Source organism: Helicoverpa zea, chromosome 22, assembly GCF_022581195.2.
Source record: "Helicoverpa zea isolate HzStark_Cry1AcR chromosome 22, ilHelZeax1.1, whole genome shotgun sequence".
Lineage (NCBI taxonomy): Eukaryota > Metazoa > Arthropoda > Insecta > Lepidoptera > Noctuidae > Helicoverpa > Helicoverpa zea.
The window spans coordinates 4,416,307-4,438,891 of record NC_061473.1 but is presented as its reverse complement, the minus strand read 5'-3'; the positions used below and the strand labels follow the sequence as shown (position 1 = coordinate 4,438,891).

Sequence of the window (22,585 nt, the reverse complement as noted above, 5' to 3'; positions counted from 1 at the left end):
GAAACTTCGTTATCATATAACTGGGATTTTGTTTTTATGATTGTTTTGTAGATAGTGTATGTACATACATACAGGACATGTTTGTGGCTCGTGTTCCAAGAAGATTTATCGTTGCTTCGTAAATAAGAATATCATTAAAGAAATATAAAATCTAATATAATGAGCTTGTGCTAGATAAAGTAAACAAATAGTGGAGTAGGATTTTTTCTTTATGATATTAAAAGTATAGTATGCTAGAATTTTGACTTGATGAAGAGTTGCATCAGTTAGCTGATCGCATCAAATTAAAGAAAAATCATTTTGGATTCACATATGCATTCTTCTGTATACAACTAAACCTGGATGCCTAATTTCAACCTGAAACTCAATAGTGTGTCCCGTTCTTACAGCTAGCGGACGGACGACACTTTTAATTTACATGTTCTAGCGACAGCTAGGCTAGGCTATCAAAACCAATAAAACTTAAGTATCAGCTCCGCAAATCACATCCCGCTTTAATTGCATCAGATAGCGTGCTCACTTTTGTCATAAAGATAAGAAAGATATCATCTTTTTATGATTTAGCACACAATTATACTATCTGCCACCCATATCTAACCAGCAACGTGATCTTATTTGATATATCTCTGTTAACATAGACGAGGGCAATAAACGACTGCAAATCATTTTACTGTATGCTAATAAAATTATTAAATGATTTATTTGTCTACTTCTAGAGAATTCTGTCTGTTTTCTTAAGTGAATTGTGATTATCTACATGCATTTAGGTAAATAAGCTTAAGGTTCTTAGATGTCGTGTAGTCATTAAATGACTTCTTTAAAAAATTAGCCCCTGCCGTAAAGGCACAAATAAAGATGTCCTCTTTAATCCTGTCTATAGCTCAGTCCTTGCTGTACATATGTACATCATTGAATTATAAGAGACAGTCCAATAGTCAAAAAGATAGTCTGGTACTGTATATCTCAATATTTTCTATTTTCCTTGAATTGATCTGAGAGGTACTTATTGGCAACTGTGCATTTTAAACTTGAACCTGCTAGAAAGATGTTGGGCTTTTATATTTCTTCTTCTCCAAATGGCCTTCCTGGAAAAATTGGCACCGATTCTCCAGAAATTCTGCAGTACACGTGCTGGCATAATTAAACCGAGTGAGTCTTAGATTACCACCCTACCTACCTATCTGGCAATTTGACAACATTTTATGACTTGCTAATGAATCGATGGCTATTGTGAGAGTTTGCTTTCGAACTGATGACTATGGCTTTTGAATCATTGATAGCATTTTGTGACAGTAATGCTGGTGATTGTTTTAATACTTTTTGGGCGAATTTTCCGCGAATAAACGACCTAACTAATCAATATAAATTGGAATGTTTTCAATGCTAGAAAGTATAAAATCATTATTATCTCCCGAGCCAACTATCCAACTATGTTGGGGTCGGCATCCAGTCTAACCGGATGCAGCTGAGTACCAAGTGTTTTTGGTGAACCCAGTTACCCAGAGAATCCCATTTCCCTTGGTAGGACTGGTTGTCGAGACTTACTGGCTTCTGACTTGTTACACCTAACACTTTAAAGGTGATATAAAATATTCCTTGCGTCTGATTGTGCATAAGCAAAATTTTACTGCTTCATACTACAGTAAATAAGTGGATTAGCAATTCACGTTTATTGAAATTCTTATCGAAGTAAGAAACAAAACATGAGCTGTAGGAAAATCTGTGATATCAGTGTTTCTAACAATTGTCACGTGTTACGAGAGTATAACACAGTTCTAAGTAATCGCGTGTTTACTAATAATATTTTGCTGTTTAATGTTTAACAACATCATCAGACTTTTTATTGTTCCTCTGCAAAGTTCAGGCTCATCCGGAGGAGGCTTTTTCAAGGCGGATTGACGATTTCTGACTTCAGGGTTCCTCCACGATGAACCCTTTACTTTTTAACCGACTTCGGTTCGGAGGGTCTTAATTCGGATGTTTGTATTTTTTTCTCATTAATGTCCAAAGATACATTTGGAAAGAAAAAAACTTAAAAATTCCGTTTAACGTATAGAAACATTATTGCCTCGACTGGCTATGACTTGAGAAACACATCGTCAATATAATTTATGCCTTCAAATTAATAAAAAATCAATAACGTATTATAAGCAGAAAATAGAGCAATTATAATACCATAAAAGCGCAATATTAATAAACGTGTGTAAATAAATATCTCATAAAAGTAAATAGATCATAAATAGCTAAGCGGCATTATTTTCTATTGGTCACGCGCTGCCGCGCCCCCTTGGACAATCATAAACATTAAAATGTCATAGGTTATCGAGCACGGAATTGCAATTGTTGATTATTTAGACTGTTTGCACTGACCTATGCGTGGGAGTTTCCAAATAGACTGATATTACATACTTAAATTGGGATGCATTTCGTGGAAAGCTGAAATTATGACTCTTCGTAATTTGGGAGAGGCCTTCATACAGAATTGGACACTAGTTGAATTTTGGAGCTAATAGAATTGCGTAGTCTGGCGCGTAGAGTGCAAGTGCGTAAATTTTTGGAAAAGTATCTAAAATATACCATGAAATGCGAGTTTGAAATTGTACTGTAATGTTGTTTTAGCGTACAATAATAGTGTTACAGTGTTACAGATCTGTAAGACATGATCATTTTCTTCAAGGTGGTAGAAAATTGATGTAGAAAGAAGCTGGTTATGCTAATGAGCATTTGCTGAAACTGAAACATATTTTTAAAAGGAAGATTTTACAATAATGTCAACAGGGTGCGCGAAAAGGGAAAATTAGGATTTTTGACGACCTCGATGGCGCAATGGTCACCATGCCGGACTGCCGGACCTGAGGTCCCGGGTTCGATTCCCGGTTCGGTCGACATTTGTGTGATGAGCATGCTTGTTGGCCGTGGTCTGGGTGTTACAATATGTATTTATAAATATGTATATATGTAGCTATATGTAGTTTATCAGTTGTGTTAGCACCCATAACACAAGTTAATTAATAACTTACCATGGGGCTAACCGACCGTGTGTGAAAAGGTGTCCCGACATTGTCCCGACATTATTATTGTTTTGGCACCAGCTTTTTCATACGCATAACCTGCATCCTACAGGAAGATATTGCGTCACAAATATTCTAGATAGATAACTACGTAATACATTATTGAAGGACTCGCTAGTGGGACATCGCGCAGATCGATCGTGGCTGGGTCAGGGTCAAACCAGCGTTGCACTGCATCCAGACCTCGGTGACCTTTGACATTTAGAAGCTACAGGTGACGGACGCTTTACTCAGTACCGTTGCATCTCTGCGAGGGGGTAGTTTCCTGTGTAAATTGAAGCGTCTTTGAAAGTGTTTGCAAATTATGTGTGTATTTTTTTTAGTTTTGGTCCAGATGTAAACTATATAAAATCTATTTTGTGCGTTGTTTTGTTCCTGGATAGAAGTGCACTTATATGTGTTTTATTCAGCAATTAAGTCAGTCGCCATTGTAAACAGTGAAGTTTTTTTTTTGATTTCTCGAAACATGGTGACTTTAGACATTATGTAAGTTAATCTATAACACATAACTTGCGATATGTTATTTTACTACCATACAGATTCATGGTTTTTGGCATTTCGAAGTTCTAGTGACATCATAATCCTCTATTGGGGATTTAGCCTAGTGCCTAGACTAATTATATTAAGTGGACCTTTAAGTACGTGCTTAGTGAAGTTTGGCTAATTATTTTATTGTACCAATTGTATTTATTAGTTTACATGTTATTCCAACTCAATAGATAACTAAAGGTACTGAGAATTTTATGTGATATTGTTGCCAAACAATCAGTGAAGTGCTTTTGCGTATCATGTTATCTGTGTTTTTGTTTTTATAAGACTACCTAATGTTGGTATTCTGTTAGTTCTTCCGCAGTAGGTAGGTAAAAGTTTGGAAGGCCATTTTCCAGACGCAATAAACTTATAACAAAAAGCATTGAACTCATTTAATACAATTATCGCGTAGACGATTTCCTCAAGATTTGAGCGAGTTAATACGGCGTAATTTGTCCAAAACAAACAAATAGTTTTACAGCTGGCAGGAATCACATATCACGCTCGTGGTTACATCGTCATCAAAGCGGTTTGCAGCAGTGTGGACGAGGTTTTACAATTACATCAGGCTGTAGTAGAATCGTGATAACTGGGCCATCCCACGAATCCTGATAACGCTGTACATAAATACCCGCTCGTCCGCCATTTTTTATCAGTTTGCCGCCATCGCGCTTCTGTGACAGTCGCTGTTTCGTTCGGAAAATCGAAAAGTTTTCAACGCTTGTTGCTCTTGCAACGTGTTTCTTCTTTGCGTTTTATAGTTTCGTTGTTTGAGCAACAACCTCAGGTTGTTGCTTTCAAGTGAAAAGAAAGCTTTGAGAATTACGCTATTACGGGTGAGTTTTAGTTGTTTTAATTGATATTAATTACCCGTACCTTAAAATATTAAGTCTAAAGCTGATGGGGCAAGATTGTTAAGTCTAAACCCTAAATAAATGCTCGAAATATCTTAGCAATATTTTTAATTCCGCCCTATACATATGTATATGTATTGGTCTAGAAAGTACTAGCAAAAATATTTTTATTTGTAGTTCTTTTATTTTAAATTACCAATTAACGACCACAACTTGATAACCTATTTCAAAGTAATCAGCTCATTATTTTTTTTACAAAATGGCGATTTTTACACATTATTCAGGTTTCAGGTTTCAGGTTTGTCTAATTTATTTCTATTCAACATTTATTTTATTTCTCGTATAGACCAATTTGATTAAAGTTTAATAGCCAGACATAGCGCCATACTAAATTAAAATGAAATTGATTTAATTGATACCTTTATATATTTTTTAAATAATAATATATTAGTATGAAGAATGCTTATCATACTTTACCTAAGTTTCCAACAAAACCGCACAACAATTCCTAATTCATAATTTTAATAGCGGAAAAAAAATATTCGCACACTATGCTTGCGTAATGGAATTATCTTTTACCACATAACATTGACCTTGCGCACGCGCTGATTCAACATGGCGCCGTGTGACGTCACTCTTGATATGTCTGTCACGATACGGTTCTCGTGAAATGGAGCCTCGTTGACGAATGATTGCAAATTTATTGGATTGTGATGAACTTCCTTGACTTGTAACTGGATTTAAAATTCTGATTGAATAAGTTCATTTTTGCTAAAATATTAATAATTTACTTAAATTACCGCAAAACCGCTAAATTTTAAATTGGCAAAGTTTTGGAAAGAACTCGGGAACAGCAGGATTTAGTTGGATCAAAATCACTATTGTTAATACCCCTTTAAGTACATTATTTCTGAATCTACTAATATTATGTATTTACATTAGATCGATGGCATCTGAGTAATCTGACCTACTGCCCAAACCCAAAAAGGTTCGGATCAATTTCCATAGTAACAGGATACTTCTCAACATCAATTGTGTTACACAGAATCGTATATATCTGACCTCCATACCGTAATTGGAACAGCCGATATTATTATAAGAGCCTTCTCACTGTGGGTTTTAATAATCTATCCATCTCTATTTGCTTGTTAAAGATGACATTAGCCCAATACGATTAATATCAAATTCCGATCTCTAGTAAGCACGTCATCAGATAAATGGTTAGGGAAATCAACCCCTGATTGTTAGATGATGATGAGAAAAAAATGGATAAGGTCTTATTCGCTTTGAATTTCTGTCTTGAATATGAATGCTTTTCAAGATCTAGCTTGAACAATCTTTAGGATACCTCAGTCGCTGAAAGCGGATTCAGTTTCTCTCTACTACAGTCGTAAAATCCTTAAGAATAATATGTCGGCAGCAACAAGAAATAGGCACTTACATGTCCTAATTGGTTAGTTTATCGATAAACAGATTCAATTGAAAACATATTGGTATGAATTTGGATGTAAATCAAATTGTACCTAAGTTGAGTGCAGAATAATTATACTGTACCCGACATAGGCATGGGCAATCAAAGTCGATATTCCTTTATAAAAAAAGTCCTTCGTGATGATTTAAAGACTATTGTAACTACTTAAGGGTAAAAGTTATGTACACCTGTTTAACACTTTCTTTTTCTGTAAATATAGCCATACAAAGTCCGATTTTTGTGACACCACTCTACCACCCTTACTTACCTAACCAAAACCATTTGTCTTGGGAATTTTAAGCATTGTGCAGATATAGAATAAATAAACTGTAACTCTGAATTTTTAAAGCCAGTCACAAAGCATAATACGGTCTATTGAATATAAAAATTGTTTTTTTTTTGTAAATTCTATTTTGATATGATATTAATGTCCTCACGTTTCTACAAGGAATGCGCGCACGCCACAATCTCATGCAAGGGGTCCAGTAATTTAGTTCGTAATTTATCAACGGACTTTGATGTTTGATGAACGAACGAAAACAACGTGAGCTCGAATTTAGGACAACTTGTTTTGATACGAGATTTTTATTAAATTATTTAGTGGATCCTAGTAACCAATTTGTATCGGGACACTCAAAATGGTTTCCCGTAAAAGCCTCGAGGCATAGGAAATAGATCCATACATAGTGCACAAAAACACTGACTGAGCTAAGATACTATTGTTTTATGGACTTTTGCTAGAAACTTCAAAATTATAAACTTACAAAAGTTCGGACACCACTACGCCTGCCTAGTCTTTTTCTTAACTGTGTTGGGTCCTTCCAGTGTCCAGCTGGATGCAACTGAATCCCAGTGGAGCGTCTGCCTATCTGACCTCAACTCCCGTTACCCACCTTGGAAAGTCTCGTTGTCAGACTCTGACTTCTGTCTGCCAAGTTGTTGTCATGACAGAAGCGAAAAATAAGGAATACAATTTTTCCGCTTTGATAATGTCTAATTTATTGATTTGCTGATAAAAGTATACCTACATGATTTCCTATACCTTACTATATTTTATTGTATAGATTAAGATACACTGTATAGTAACCGCCTGGGTTTTGAAAGATCATAATCAAAATAATTATTTCGGAAATACAATTAAGACGTTGAATGATTGTTGACGTTAAGCCGAAGATAAGATTGAGTAGCGATAAATATTTTACAATACATTCTATAAATAATTATTCGATGATTGATAGTCATTATTACACGCATTAGATAATGATAATCATTACAGGAACTATCTTGTAATCTTACTACCTATCCGTCTGCGTGTGTTGTCATTACTTAAAAGACTCACCTACCTAGCTATGTACTTATAAATTGAAAACTACAAAATTTAATAATTGTACATCAAATATTTAGATAAAACAGAAAATAGAATAGGAGGGATATGGGTTACAAAACAAAAACCAATCAAATATGCATTAGTTTCTGTTGAATCCGGTAACAGTTGCAAATGACTGTCTCACACTATAATAAGCATATCATATTATGTGGCTGCAAATTTAGGGTTGCCACGCAGAGCCACCATGCAGTTATGAAGATAGATAGTGTACATACATACATTTTCTTATGCATTTTTCTATATTATATTTGCCAAAATGTTTGCTGAGTAATGAGAGCATGCTGACAACTTAAGTTTGCAAATATACTCTAACAATCAAATATATAAAGTTGCACTATTAAATGGTCACAGTAACCTGGATGCTAAAGCCATCTAAATTACATAACTTATTCAGGTGCTAAAAGAAATGTATTTACCTTGCTACAAATAACCAAACAGAGAACCTCCCCCTGTTTGAGAAGTCGGTTAAAATGCCTGTATGAGAAATACATAGTTGGCAACCCTCGATATGGTATACTCTTAATGGCATGTAACTTATCAACAAGGTCGTATTAGCTGAAAACATTATTATTGCCATTGAAAATCTATGAAGCGGATCAAGTTCAAATGTCATTTGTTATTATTGTTTTGTGTTTATTTACTCTTCCGTATTGTTTGCAATTGATATCAGATCTTTATTGCAAATTCTAAAGGCATAACAATAGTATCTTCTTCTTTCAATCAATTGAAATGCATTCGTTTGCAAATTAGTTTGTCTAAACACTTCAGTTTAACAAATTGGCATAGTGTCCTTTTGAGTTCCGTCAAAAGAAGATCGTATCGGAGTTTGGTTGTGTATAAACCTGCTTTATTTCATTCAGATTGTGTCATCGCACTTAATTTAATTGATCCGATAAATCTGTCGTCAGCTGCCTTATCTCTCTATATCAGTATTGAAAAGTTTATCGACAAACTTAGTTCAAGGCTCGTCTTCGATAGTCTAACAGCTTGATAAAAGGTAAAGCGGATTTAAAAAGTGTTATTTTTTTTCATATTTAAACTCTATTGTAAATGTTTTATCGAATGGTTTACGTAATCGGTAATCGGAACGGTCTGTGTAAGTAATAAAATCGATTAGAATGTGATATTGTTGCCCTGTGTTTGATACAATTATTTTTATCGTTCGTTTCGTTATTAATTTATCGTTATTTTCGGCACTTTTTAAGAACACAATTTCATTTTAGTTTGCATTCTGCAATGTCGAATTTTCCTAATGAATTAAGTTGTATGAGAAAATTAATATGTATTTAATTCGCCGCGGAAAACTAAATTGAAATTAAATACATATACAGAATGAGGCTGATTGTAATTAAATAAAATAATTATAAACGACATACGGTGCTCAAAAGCCTTTGGTTGGTAATAGAATTTAATTTACGGTATCAGAATTTTCATGCTATTTCATTCAATTAACATAAGAGCTTCATGGTCCTGAAAGTGGTACCACGAGTAACTCTCTAAGTACTTGATGTACTTAGTATACGTTTGAGAATCTTCTTTCAAGGAACACAAGGTCTCGTTTAATGTAGCATACAAGGTGTTATGCGATTGTGTTATATTCCTACTAAGAACTGTGTTGCTGGGGAGTTTGCGCCAGTTCATCCCAATAATAGCACAGAAAGAGGTGTGAAGGGTGGGCGTTTTTGGACGCTGTCTCTTGTAATTTTGACGTTAGAAAAGTGCTGTTTTTCAGCTTACTTTGATGTTGTCATATTTTCAGGCCCCAATGTATTTAAAAGGCTTTATTTTGAAGTAAGGACCTCTTAACAAAAGAGGCCCCACCACAAGACTAAACGAACGGACCATAATTTTATCCATGACTCTTAGTTTTCAAATAGATGAGAGGCCTATATCTGATGATCATATCTTGTTCCCAGGGAGCACCGGGTGAGTCCGGCGCGTCTACCAGTGCCGGGCGTGTGAGGCCTAGCAGGCCGCACGAGGCCGCTCGACCCCGCCCCGCGCCACGCTGCTGGCGCCGCGCTCTCAACGTCGACCCGCCCTGGCTGCGAGCGAGGGCCCGCTGACGCCATCTAGACATTACGTGAGTATCCTGTACTGTTGTGTGCGCCTGGTATTTTTTGTTTTAAAGCTGGCTTTAAAAAAAGCTGCTGTTTTCAAGTTACCTAATATTAAAGTTAGTTGTTAATTTGTTTGTTACAAAAAAATCTGTTCCGAAGTAAAAGATGTTTTATATAGAAGAGGTCTTCTCCAGGAGATGGTTATAAAAGTGCAAGTCAACCAGAGTAAATTATGTGTATTTTAACAGACCGTATCGTATCCTTTGAATTTTGTGTTGAATAATTCAATTTTGATATGTTCGATTTTAATCGTAAGCAGGGGGTAGTTTAAATTACGCCATATGTACCTTCACAATGTTCTTTACATACCTTATACCTATGTAAACCTTACTGCATGGATGACTAAGTTCCCAAATCCGTTAAGGATTTCATTGAGGACATACCAATAACTTAGTACTTTCTTACAGCTGACACTTGTGGACTAGCGCTAGTGGGCCACCACAACCCGGCTCGAACACCTGACACCGACCCCTCCGGCCCGGACAGGCAAGCGCAGCATAGCCGACCCCACGCTCCGGCGCTGCCGGGGCTAAGTCGGCTCCAAAGTCAACCTTAACACAACTGCTAAAGGCTCAAAATCCCAGCCAACATGAAGGTATGTATCATAACCTCGCTGCATATATTTAAAGAGGGCCATTTCGCGTGCTTGTCACGCATACATATTTTTCTCCTATCTTGTTCTTTTGTTTTCTTGTTTTATCATGTCGTCTTCGTTCTCCTGCCCTGTTCCCAATCTTATTTGGGGTCGGCGCAATATGTCTTCCGCTTCCAATTTCCCCTGTCACTCGTCATACTGACACTCACTCCCTTCCTATTCATGTCAACTTTCAGGCAATTCATCCATCTTAGGTCTTCCTCTCCATCCATCTACATTCATAGTTAGCATTTTTTATGCACATATATCTACCTATTCGCTTCTATTTTCTGAATTTGATTTGAAGGTCGTGGAAGAAGAACAGCTTATCACCGTGATGGATGGGCCGTGGTCCCCAACCGGTCTGATCCGAGAGATCGTGGACTCGGGCACGCAGGAGGATCCCTTCTACATCATGGATTTGGGAGAAGTGGTGGCGCGGTACCGTCGCTGGAAGGAGCTAATGCCGCGCGTTGAGCCGTTCTATGGTGAGTTTTGGGTACTTTTCATGTACTAGATGTTTCTCGCGGTTCCACCCCTGTTTCTTGGGAACTTTTTCTCGTAGTTACCCAAAAAAAAATATCATCATCATCATCAGCCTATAGCAGTCCACTGCTGGACATAGGCCTCTCCAAGTGCACGCCACTGAGATCGATTTTCGGCTGCTCGCATCCAGCTCCTGCCAGCCGTCTTGCGCAAGTCATCACTCCACCGTGTCTGAGGACGTCCTACACTACGATTGCCGAGGCGTGGTCTCCACTCTAGAACTCGTTTACCCCAACGGTTATCGGTTCTTCGGCTAATATGGCCAGCCCACTGCCACTTCAGCTTGCTGATTCGGTGGGCTATGGTTCTCGGATGACTTTGGTTCTCTGACGGATTACCTCATTTCTGATGCGATCCCTCAGAGAAATGCCAAAAAAAATATAGCCTTTGCTATTTTGGGATAGCCTAGCTACACAACAGTGAAAGGATTTTTCAATCGGTTCAGTAGTTTTGCAGCCTGGGGGCAAAGAGAAAAAGAACCTCCTTTTAGCATTAGCTTACTCTATTTTACTAGTAATTCCCGGTCCTTTCACCAGAGTCCTGAGGAATATAATTCCCTTGCCTGGATAGAAAATAGCGTGTGTTAGAAGGCGATCGTGTAGCATCCTAAAAGTATTTTTGTTTTCATATTCACTATTTTTTAGCTGTTACAACAAATGGAGGAATGTTTCCTCTTTATAATATTTCCTATAGTAATGATTAATTGTTTATTCCTTAGCGGTGAAATGCAACGACGACAAGCTCCTGGTGAGCACTCTGGCGGCTCTGGGCGCGGGCTTCGACTGCGCCTCCAAGGTCGAGATCGAGCTCGTCACCTCCATCGGAGTCGCTCCCGAGTAAGTACTGGCTTTTTACGGACTTCGACTAAAATGAGGTTATCAATAGTATGTGTTTTTGAACACCTTTTTGGTGGTGTTGAGAACAATCTGATGACTTTCTCAGATTTTTGATGGTGTGAATCTGAAATAGATGCTTAGTGAGCGTCAAAGTAAGGTAGCGGTTGACTAAAAGCTTTATAGAAATAGAGTATCTAAATGTACATGTACATATGCGTTGCCAGCTCTGTTGTTTTTACCATACCTACATTCATATTTAAAAGTCAGAAAATGTGCAACGGTTTGAAATTATTATCTGATTCTATGCCATAGGGGCACTGTTGCCCGGGTTACTGGGTTGAGGAGGTCAGATAGGCAGTCACTTCTTGTAAAGCACTGGTACTCAGCTGAATCCGGTTAGACTGGAAGCCGACCCCAACATGATTGGGAAAAGGCTCGGAGGATGAGGATGAGGGTCACTGTTGCTTAATTTAGCCTTAAAATGGACAGTTTGGAATAGATCACACCAGGAAATACATAGTTTCCATATATTGTACATTTGCCTACTTTTTCTATTAGATACAATTTCTCTTTACATAAATATTGCTACCATAAAGTTAACCCCAACATAGCTGGAACATGGCTGGAAACCAACCCCAAGAGAGTTGGGAAAAGGCTCTGAAGATGATGACGATGAAAGCTAACCATTGCATTAATTACAGACGCATAATATTCGCGAACCCCGCCAAGATGGCGTCGCATATCCGCTACGCGTCGGCCATGGGAGTCGACGTCATGACCTTCGACTCCGAGACCGAGCTCATGAAGATCAAACAGTTCATGCCGCATGCACAGTAAGTACATCATCGTATATGTTAGTAGAATTTCTGTTGACAGAAAATAACATCAGTTTTCTCCTATTCCTATTATATGATCTCTTTCTCCCCCTGACTCCCTTCTCCTCTCTCTTTATTGCCCTCTTACTGTGGCAGGCTGCTTGCCTGCAGTGATATGAATAAATCATTCGTGCGCACGCGTGAGGCATCAAAATGGCTTTCTTTGAGAGCCTGAGAGCGGCAAAGTTTACTAGTAACTAGGCAATCAAGGCTTGTACCCTAGTATTTTATTACTTACTAGCTGTTCCCCACGGATTAATGTGGCGTTTCATAGGTGCCTGCAAAGGCCTATGTGAAATAAAAAGATTTTGATTTTGATTCACCCACTTCCTAGTGGAATCAATTCCCACACCCACAAAAAGTAATGTCTTTTCTCAGGTACCATCTGTGTACCAAATTTATAAAAATTGGTTAAGTCGTTTTAGGCGCAATAAGCAGATAAAGTTACTCTCGCACTAATAATATTAGGACATAAGTAAAATTGCATTTTACTGTAAATATGAATAAATCCATTATATTCCCCAGGCTAGTGATCCGCATCCGCTGCGACGCGGCGGCGGCGCAGTGCCCGCTGGGCATCAAGTTCGGCTGCGACCCCGTCACCGAGGCGCCGCGCCTGCTCAAGCTGGCCGCCGTGCTCGGACTTGACGTAAGTCATTTATTTGAGGCCTAAAGAAACCTCGTAAATGTTAAAAGAATACATAACTTTTCAGGAGGAAAAATGGTATGGTCTTTGCGATTTTTTCGTCCTAGAAATTTAATTTAAATAAAATTTTGAGCAAAAGTGCATTTCCTCCTAGAAATGCAGTAAAATATATATAAACAAAAATTGTATAATTGCGAAGTGTTTCATACAAAGATAGTATATAGTGTTAAATAGTAGGTACTCAATGCTATAGAAAAAAAAAATACAGCTAAGGGTTGAAACTAACTAAAACAGTTCCAGAGTAAATGAAACCTATGTTATTTTGTCTGCTACATAAGCAGACAAAATAACATAGGTAAGATTATCAAATATCAAGTAAAACATCTCAAATGGAACATATACTTATTTTCTCATGGTTTTTATACCATTTTATTTTTCCCATCTTTTTTTTCGTACTTTCTTTCTCTAATGAACTGTCATCCCCAGGTGGTAGGCGTATCATTCCACGTGGGCAGCGGTGCATCAGAAACCGCAGTATACGGTCGCGGCATATCACTGGCGCGGGCGTTGTTCCGCACCGGCCGCGACGCCGGCCACGTGCGCATGCAGCTGCTCGACATCGGCGGCGGCTTCCCCGGCGGACGCCACGACGACATCCAAGAGGTCAGTGCACTCAGTGGGGCAGTCAGTCAGAGACAGCGGTGTACGGGCGCGGCAGAGGTCGGATAAGCATGCCATGATCACTGGTACTCTGATACTGACCACAACATAGTTGACAAAATGCTGGGCAGATGATCACATTTCACATTGGTGACAAAGAGAAAGTTAACAATATCGACCCTCCATATGGTTTCTAGACTTTTAGTAGACACCACTACCACTTGCATAACATTATTTTTTGTAAAGTCTTTGTCCATTTTCCATGTGGCAAAGGCCTCCTCCAACTTTCTTCATTCTAGCCTTTCTATGGCTACTCTACCCCTCCCTGTCGTTTTGTATGCTTATAAAGAACTACATGGAATGCTTAGAAAAAATTAAGTATTGAGTCAAATTGTCTGTATTATTTAAGTAGCTGATCCCGCGATCTTCAAACATTTTAAAACTAAAAAAAGCCAAATCGGTGCAGCCATTCTCGAGTTTTAGTCTAACAAATTGCAATTCATTTTTATGTTACGATAAGATTACTCTAATTAAAGTTATTTCTTCTCACTCAGGTAGCGGAAGTGATAAACGCAGCTTTAGAAGAGCACTTCCCGATAGGCTCGGTGCGAGTGATCGCCGAGCCGGGGAGGTACTTCGCCGCCGCCGCCTACACGCTCGCCGCCATGGTACACGCTAAACGAGAGGTAATCCCTAATCCAACTAATATCTATGCTAATATTATAAAGAGGGAAACTTTGTTTGTTGGGTTGTAATGGATAAACTCAAAAACTACTGGACTGATTTTAAATATTCTTTCACCATTAGAAAGCTATATTATCTGCGAGTAACATAGGCTATAATTTATCCCGGTGCGGGCAGCAGCTTCCACGGGACGCGGGTGAAACCGCGGTAAAACGATTAGTTATATTATAAATGCGAAAGTCCGCTTGTTTGCTACGTTTTCACGCTAAAACTACTTAACCGATCATCATGAAACTTTGTACACATTCTTGGTGGTACAAGAATGAATATGGGATACTTTTTATTTAAGGAAAAAATCTCACTCGGAACGCGGGTGAAACCGCGGGGAACAGCTAGTAACATAATAAAGAGGAAATATTTTTTGTTTCAAACTCAAGTTTATGTATACACCGTGACTTTTTAGTCGTCTTACAAAGGTGGTCCACTCAATCTATCCGACATAAAATACCACTAGACACGATTATTAATTTTATAGCCTTACTTAATTAAGATAATAGGTGCAAAGAAAAATACTGAAAAAAAAGTTTACGTATCAAACGGTAGAAAGTAGGTACCTTCCCAACGCGCCGCGCTCCATTGATACAAGATTCGGGCAGCGCTCACAACAGGGTGTTCTTATAATCTCCGTCATGCATCATAATAATGAATTAATTTTTATTTTTAATTTATTCAAATCTCATAAATATATATTTTTTTATATCAACGTTTACTAGTCATTGGATACATGAAGTGGGCTGCCGTTGTAAGACGACTAAAAAGTCATGGTATATATTTCAAATAGACCACTCAAAGCACTTTCGAAACGTTAAGCTAGTTGTACGATTCCAAGGAGTGGGTCTCATGGAGAAAAACCGGCAAAAAACTCGATAGACACTCTTTTCAAATAAGCATATGTTTGCAATATTCTTCTTACAGTACAATCCCTGAGAAAGTTATACAATGCTAGTGAAGCTAATGTGCTTGTAATGTGTAAGTGTTTGTTTGTACTCCAAAACTACTGAGCTGAGTTGAAAACGTGACGAACGCCTTTGTAACTTTTTTGTAGTAATACCATTTATTAAATATTTATTATTTACGTCAGATTGCGTCTATTGAGAACGGAGGCGAGACGCACACAATGTACTTCATCAACGACGGCGTGTACGGCTCCTTCAACTGCGTGCTCTACGACCACCAGCACGTGAAGGCAGAGACACTCAATGTATGTACACTCATATATACACTCACTCACTCGGTCATTCTCACTTGGAGCGGGTACAGCCGGTCTGTTTAGTTTTATACCAGACTTCCAGTATTTATATTTGTGTTCGCTTTTCAATCCCAGAATCCTTTAAAAAAATTGTGCCTTCTAAATGTTTGCCCTTTTCTGTTTTTGATTTTTTATTCTGCTCTCAAACTAAAGAAATAAGCGCTCGCTTCGCTTCGGCCTTCTTGTCATTTTGATCATTTTTTTCAGTAAATACCTAATTTTACAAACTTGTGCCTTAAAAAAATGGCGCCTAGTATTTCATCTAACCACGTTCTTCAGTGACGACATGTACAAAGAAAATCTTTTTAGGCCGCTAAATATACTAATTTAAACTTTTCTTTATAATAACTATTTGTCATAACACCATATCCATCCTCCGAGCCTTTTTCCCAACTATGTTGGGGTCGGCTTCCAGTCTAACCGGATGTAGCTGAGTATCAGTGCTTTACAAGGAGCGACTGCCCTATCTGACCTCCTCAACCCAGTTACCTGGGCAACCCGATACCCCTTGGTTAGACTGGCGTCAGACTTACTCACCTGTAACGACTGCCAAGGATGTTCAATGACAGCCGGGACCTACAGTTTAACGTGCCATCCGAAACACAGTTTGGTGTCTAAGATAAACTTAGAAAGTACATACAAACTTAGAAAAGTTGCATTGGTACTTGCCTGACCTGGAATCGAATCCGCGCCCTCATACTCGAGAGGTTGGTTCTTTGCCCACTAGGCCACCACGACTTCCCACTAGGCCACCACGACTTTTGTCATAACACCAATTAACAATATACATTTTTTCCCCAGGACAACGGCACCCCTCTTTCCGAATGCTCAGTATGGGGTCCGACCTGCGACGGCCTCGACTGCGTGCTCCCCAACGTGCGTCTCCCGACCCTCGCCATCGGAGACTGGCTGGTCTTCCGCGACATGGGAGCCTACACCCTGCCTGTGGCTTCGGCCTTCAACGGCTTCCCGGTGCCCACTGTGCGGCCCGTTGTTGATGCTAGGCTTGCGTAAGTTTGAATTTGTTCTAGAAAGTTTTGACTAAAGACTCAAAAACGTTAATTCTAATTAGGCTTATAAATAAGCACTTCTCAAACGTCAAAAACAAAAGACCCCAAAACGCCCCCTTTTCACCATTTTATCTGGATAAAATATCCTAAAATTGACACTGGATGTTCAGTTATATGTATGTGAAATTTTGTCTTGATCGGTTTGGTAGTTGTTATATGAAAGCGTGACAAATAAAAATCTTACACTGGATCTAAAAAATGCAGGTGCTTTCGGCTAAATGCTGAAACGTTACTCAATTTTAAGAACAGCTCAAACATGTATGTGTGTATGTTGATGTGTGATGTGTGATGTGTGATGTTCGAGCCGTATGCTGCATTTAGGTAATTTTGCTGTGACATAAAAACTTTCAAGACATAATGGTCTAGTAATATTAGTGTTTTGATGTACAACAAAATATTAAAATACACTTTATCTATTACAGTTCCATCCTAAAAGAGTTGCGTCCACTAACCGCCTCTCAGTTCGCGGCCACCCGCTCGGGAGCCGCCTCAGGCCCGCCCGGCCCGACAGCGCCGGCCGGCCCGCACGCCGAGGCGTCGCCGCTGCCGCCGCCGGCGCGCGCCGTGTTCGTGGAGTGCGCTCTCAAGTGACGCCCGCACGCGCCCTACACACACACACTCAACAAACCAGCATATATTACGTCACCACTATCAGATCTAACGTCTACAATATCCAGTTTGACGTGGCCAGTTTCTAGTCTGACAGCAAAATTGAAGCCTGCTTTGGTTAACGTGTCGTCACCACCAGCTGATATAACGTCACCAGTATCAGAACTGACGTCATCACTATCAGATCTGACGTCAAAATTATCAGATGTGACCTCAAAATTGTCGTCGCCTTCATCACTGGCTAATACGACGTTACCACTAGATATGACGTCGCCAATATCAGATCTGACCTCAAAATTGTCGTCTCCACTGGCTAACATGTCGTCACCACTAGCTGTTATAACTTCATCACTGGCTAATACGACGTTACCACTTGATGTGACGTCGCCAATATCAGATCCGACGTCAAGATTGATATCACCACTAGCAAATTTCACGATGCCAGTCGTACGAAGCCGGTAACATATAATGTCGCCCTATATATTGTTCTATTGTTTTTATTTATAACGTCTTGTTCATATGTGCAGGTTACCACATCGCATATTTACTTACTAAACACATTTATGGTAAGTTGCAACATTTAACTATAACGATAACCGAACCATTTTCAGTTGTTAAGTCACCGATTTAACCAATGAGCGACAATTTCACGGCTGGTTATGGTTCGGTTATCGTTATAGTTAAATGGTGCAATTCACCCTTTAAATTAAATACATGTATGTATTTTGAATTTTATTATTTTGAAATTGTATTTATTGCCTCCTCTACACTACTTGCGAAGTTTACCAAAGATAAAATAAAGTAATATCGTGATGAAAAGAAAGTGGAAGGACACCTTATTTCGTTAAACTTTCTCATGTACTTCGTCAGGTAACTGTCCCAATAGTGTAGAGGAGGTATAACAAAACGTGTTTAGTAAGTAGTCACGCAAATACATCTATGTATTCAATTATACATAACATTGTTATTTTATGTGATAAACTGAGACGTTTCGAATAGTTTTGTTATATATTACATTAGCTCAATGTTGCGGCCTCGTTATAATAAAGGTGATAATCCATTGAATTGGGCGGAGCTAAGAGAAATAAACTGGGAAAATAAAGTAATTCTATTGGTTGAATTTCTCATAGCTGTCTATTCAGATTCATTGGGTTATCACTCTTACAGGTTTGTGCGATTCAGAGGTTCCAACGTCGAATAAACTGTGACTTTTCTCGATTCCGTTTCTATGGAAGGTAGACAAATATAACTTTTACGTCTTTGCACTAAGGTTCATCTTTCGTCACTTCATAAGTTGCGTTGCCTTGATACCTTGGAACTCTGAATACGTGACTCATAACTTCTATTAATTATAGAGTGTGTGTGTGTCAAAACTCTCGCTGGAGTATAGTAAAAGTAGAAAATCTTTGCATTTCAGTAACTATTTTAATCTCTCATTAAATTCAAAATTTGGGGTCAGTTTTTTAAAAATATTTTTTTGTATAAATTAACGTATTTAATTAAATGTTTTTGTGTAGCGATGTGATCGTTAAAAGTAAAATATTTATGTGATTCTAAAATAATGTGCTGTCGCTTCGACGGGGATTTGTTGATCGTTTATTGTTTTTTGCTTACTAATATTTATTTGTTAACGCAAACTGCCTAAGGTGTATGTATTTACAAATCACGGTGTTTTTTTGTTGCGTTTACTCGTAGGCGTAAAATTTTTCGCTAGAAATGTACTTCAGTTACCGACATGTGTAATGGATTTGTGAATTTTTCAAAGTTGTTTCATCTCATAGGATGAGTTTCGCAAAATATTTGTGGCAATGGCTTTTTAAATAAACTTTTGTGGAATGTGAACGGTTCTTTTATTTACTTTCCTTAAGTTCCTGAAACCTGCAATGCAACCATCATCAAGTAAAAAGGATGCATTACTTAATAATATTATGTTCATAGTGTGCATAAGGAAATACATGGGGAGTTCATCGAGTGTACATAAGGAAATACATAGAGCAGTAGATAGAGTGTACATAAGGAAATACATAGGGCAGTACATAAGGAAATACATAGGGGAGTACATAGAGTGCACATAAGGAAATACATAGGGCAGTACATAAGGAAATACATAGGGCTGTTCATAGAGTGTACATAAGGAAATATATAGGGCAGTACATAAGGAAATACATAGGGCAGTTCATAGAGTGTACATAAGGAAATACATAGGGCAGTATATAGATTGTACATAAGGAAATACATAAGGGAGTACATAGAGTGTATATAAGGAAATACATAGGGCAGTATATAGATTGTACATAAGGAAATACATAAGGGAGTACATAGAGTGTACATAAGGAAATACATAGGGCAGTATATAGATTGTACATAAGGAAATACATAAGGGAGTACATAGAGTGTACATAAGGAAATACATAGGGCAGTATATAGATTGTACATAAGGAAATACATAAGGGAGTACATAGAGTGTACATAAGGAAATACATAGGGCAGTACATAAGGAAATACATAGAGCAGTACATAAGGAAATACATAGGGCAGTACATAAGGAAATACATAGGGCAGTACATAGAGTGTACATAAGGAAATACATAAGGGAGTACATAGAGTGTACATAAGGAAATACATAGGGCAGTACATAAGGAAATACATAGGGCAGTACATAAGGAAATACATAGGGCAGTTCATAGGGTGTACATAAGGAAATACATAAGGGAGTACATAGAGTGTACATAAGGAAATACATAGGGCAGTACATAGAGTGTACATAAGGAAATACATAGGGCAGTACATAGAGTGTACATAAGGAAATACATAGGGCAGTTCATAGAGTGTACATAAGGAAATACATAGGGCAGTACATAGAGTGTACATAAGGAAATACATAGGGGAGTACATATAGTGTACATAAGGAAATACATAGGGCAGTACATAATGAAATAGATAGGGCAGTTCATAGGGTGTACATAAGGAAATACATAAGGGAGTACATAGAGTGTACATAAGGAAATACATAGGGGAGTACATATAGTGTACATAAGGAAATACATAGGGCAGTACATAATGAAATACATAGGGCAGTACATAGAGTGTACATAAGGAAATACATAGGGCAGTACATAAGGAAATAGATAGGGCAGTTCATAGAGTGTACATAAGGAAATACATAGAGCAGTACATAGAGTGTACATAAGGAAATACATAGGGCAGTACATAGAGTGTACATAAGGAAATACATAGGGCAGTACATAGAGTGTACATAAGGAAATACATAAGGGAGTACATAGAGTGTACATAAGGAAATACATAGGGCAGTATATAGATTGTACATAAGGAAATACATAAGGGAGTACATAGAGTGTACATAAGGAAATACATAGGGCAGTATATAGATTGTACATAAGGAAATACATAAGGGAGTACATAGAGTGTACATAAGGAAATACATAGGGCAGTATATAGATTGTACATAAGGAAATACATAAGGGAGTACATAGAGTGTACATAAGGAAATACATAGGGCAGTATATAGATTGTACATAAGGAAATACATAAGGGAGTACATAGAGTGTACATAAGGAAATACATAGGGCAGTACATAAGGAAATACATAGAGCAGTACATAAGGAAATACATAGGGCAGTACATAAGGAAATACATAGGGCAGTACATAGAGTGTACATAAGGAAATACATAAGGGAGTACATAGAGTGTACATAAGGAAATACATAGGGCAGTACATAAGGAAATACATAGGGCAGTACATAAGGAAATACATAGGGCAGTTCATAGGGTGTACATAAGGAAATACATAAGGGAGTACATAGAGTGTACATAAGGAAATACATAGGGCAGTACATAGAGTGTACATAAGGAAATACATAGGGCAGTACATAGAGTGTACATAAGGAAATACATAGGGCAGTTCATAGAGTGTACATAAGGAAATACATAGGGCAGTACATAGAGTGTACATAAGGAAATACATAGGGGAGTACATATAGTGTACATAAGGAAATACATAGGGCAGTACATAATGAAATAGATAGGGCAGTTCATAGGGTGTACATAAGGAAATACATAAGGGAGTACATAGAGTGTACATAAGGAAATACATAGGGGAGTACATATAGTGTACATAAGGAAATACATAGGGCAGTACATAAGGAAATAGATAGGGCAGTTCATAGAGTGTACATAAGGAAATACATAGAGCAGTACATAGAGTGTACATAAGGAAATACATAGGGCAGTACATAGAGTGTACATAAGGAAATACATAGGGCAGTAGATAGAGTGTACATAAGGAAATACATAGGGCAGTACATAAGGAAATACATAGGGCAATACATAGAGTGTACATAAGGAAATACATAGGGCAGTACATAGAGTGTACATAAGGAAATACATAGGGCAGTACATAGAGTGTACATAAGGAAATACATAGGGCAGTACATAGAGTGTACATAAGGAAATACATAGGGCAGTTCATAGAGTGTACATAAGGAAATACATAGGGCAGTACATAGAGTGTACATAAGGAAATACATAGGGGAGTACATATAGTGTACATAAGGAAATACATAGGGCAGTACATAATGAAATAGATAGGGCAGTTCATAGGGTGTACATAAGGAAATACATAAGGGAGTACATAGAGTGTACATAAGGAAATACATAGGGGAGTACATATAGTGTACATAAGGAAATACATAGGGCAGTACATAATGAAATACATAGGGCAGTACATAGAGTGTACATAAGGAAATACATAGGGCAGTACATAAGGAAATAGATAGGGCAGTTCATAGAGTGTACATAAGGAAATACATAGAGCAGTACATAGAGTGTACATAAGGAAATACATAGGGCAGTACATAGAGTGTACATAAGGAAATACATAGGGCAGTACATAGAGTGTACATAAGGAAATACATAAGGGAGTACATAGAGTGTACATAAGGAAATACATAGGGCAGTACATAGAGTGTACATAAGGAAATACATAGGGCAGTAGATAGAGTGTACATAAGGAAATACATAGGGGCAGTACATAAGGAAATACATAGGGCAATACATAGAGTGTACATAAGGAAATACATAGGGCAGTACATAAGGAAATAGATAGGGCAGTTCATAGAGTGTACATAAGGAAATACATAGGGCAGTACATAGAGTGTACATAAGGAAATACATAGGGCAGTACATAGAGTGTACATAAGGAACTACATAGGGCAGTACATAGAGTGTACATAAGGAAATACATAAGGGAGTACATAGAGTGT

The 22,585-nt window shown here is 38.0% G+C and overlaps 1 protein-coding gene across 2 annotated transcripts; it reads left to right on the top strand.

The window, feature by feature from the left end:
• The first annotated feature begins 4,248 nt into the window (after nt 1-4,248).
• Nucleotides 4,249-19,145, top strand: LOC124641513 (ornithine decarboxylase 1-like). 2 transcript variants are annotated; one of them, XM_047179606.1, is made up of 12 exons: nt 4,249-4,438; nt 9,231-9,397; nt 9,842-10,029; nt 10,376-10,556; nt 11,333-11,450; nt 12,152-12,283; nt 12,851-12,974; nt 13,458-13,634; nt 14,186-14,317; nt 15,457-15,576; nt 16,426-16,634; nt 17,117-19,145. In XM_047179606.1, the coding sequence occupies exons 3-12, from the start codon at nt 10,024-10,026 to the stop codon at nt 17,283-17,285; spliced, it is 1,368 nt and encodes a 455-aa protein (XP_047035562.1). In that variant the 5' UTR covers nt 4,249-4,438; nt 9,231-9,397; nt 9,842-10,023; the 3' UTR covers nt 17,286-19,145. The 2 variants fall into 2 exon arrangements, with proteins under 2 accessions (XP_047035562.1, XP_047035563.1); XM_047179607.1 differs by lacking the exon at nt 4,249-4,438 and adding an exon at nt 8,271-8,311.
• The last annotated feature ends 3,440 nt before the right edge of the window (nt 19,146-22,585 follow it).

Excerpts from the sequence above, each read along its gene's own strand:
- LOC124641513 (XM_047179606.1), top strand. Across the intron at positions 11,451-12,151 it reads TCCATCGGAGTCGCTCCCGA|ACGCATAATATTCGCGAACC; the intron begins GTAAGTACTGGC and ends CATTAATTACAG. Across the intron at positions 14,318-15,456 it reads TGGTACACGCTAAACGAGAG|ATTGCGTCTATTGAGAACGG; the intron begins GTAATCCCTAAT and ends TATTTACGTCAG.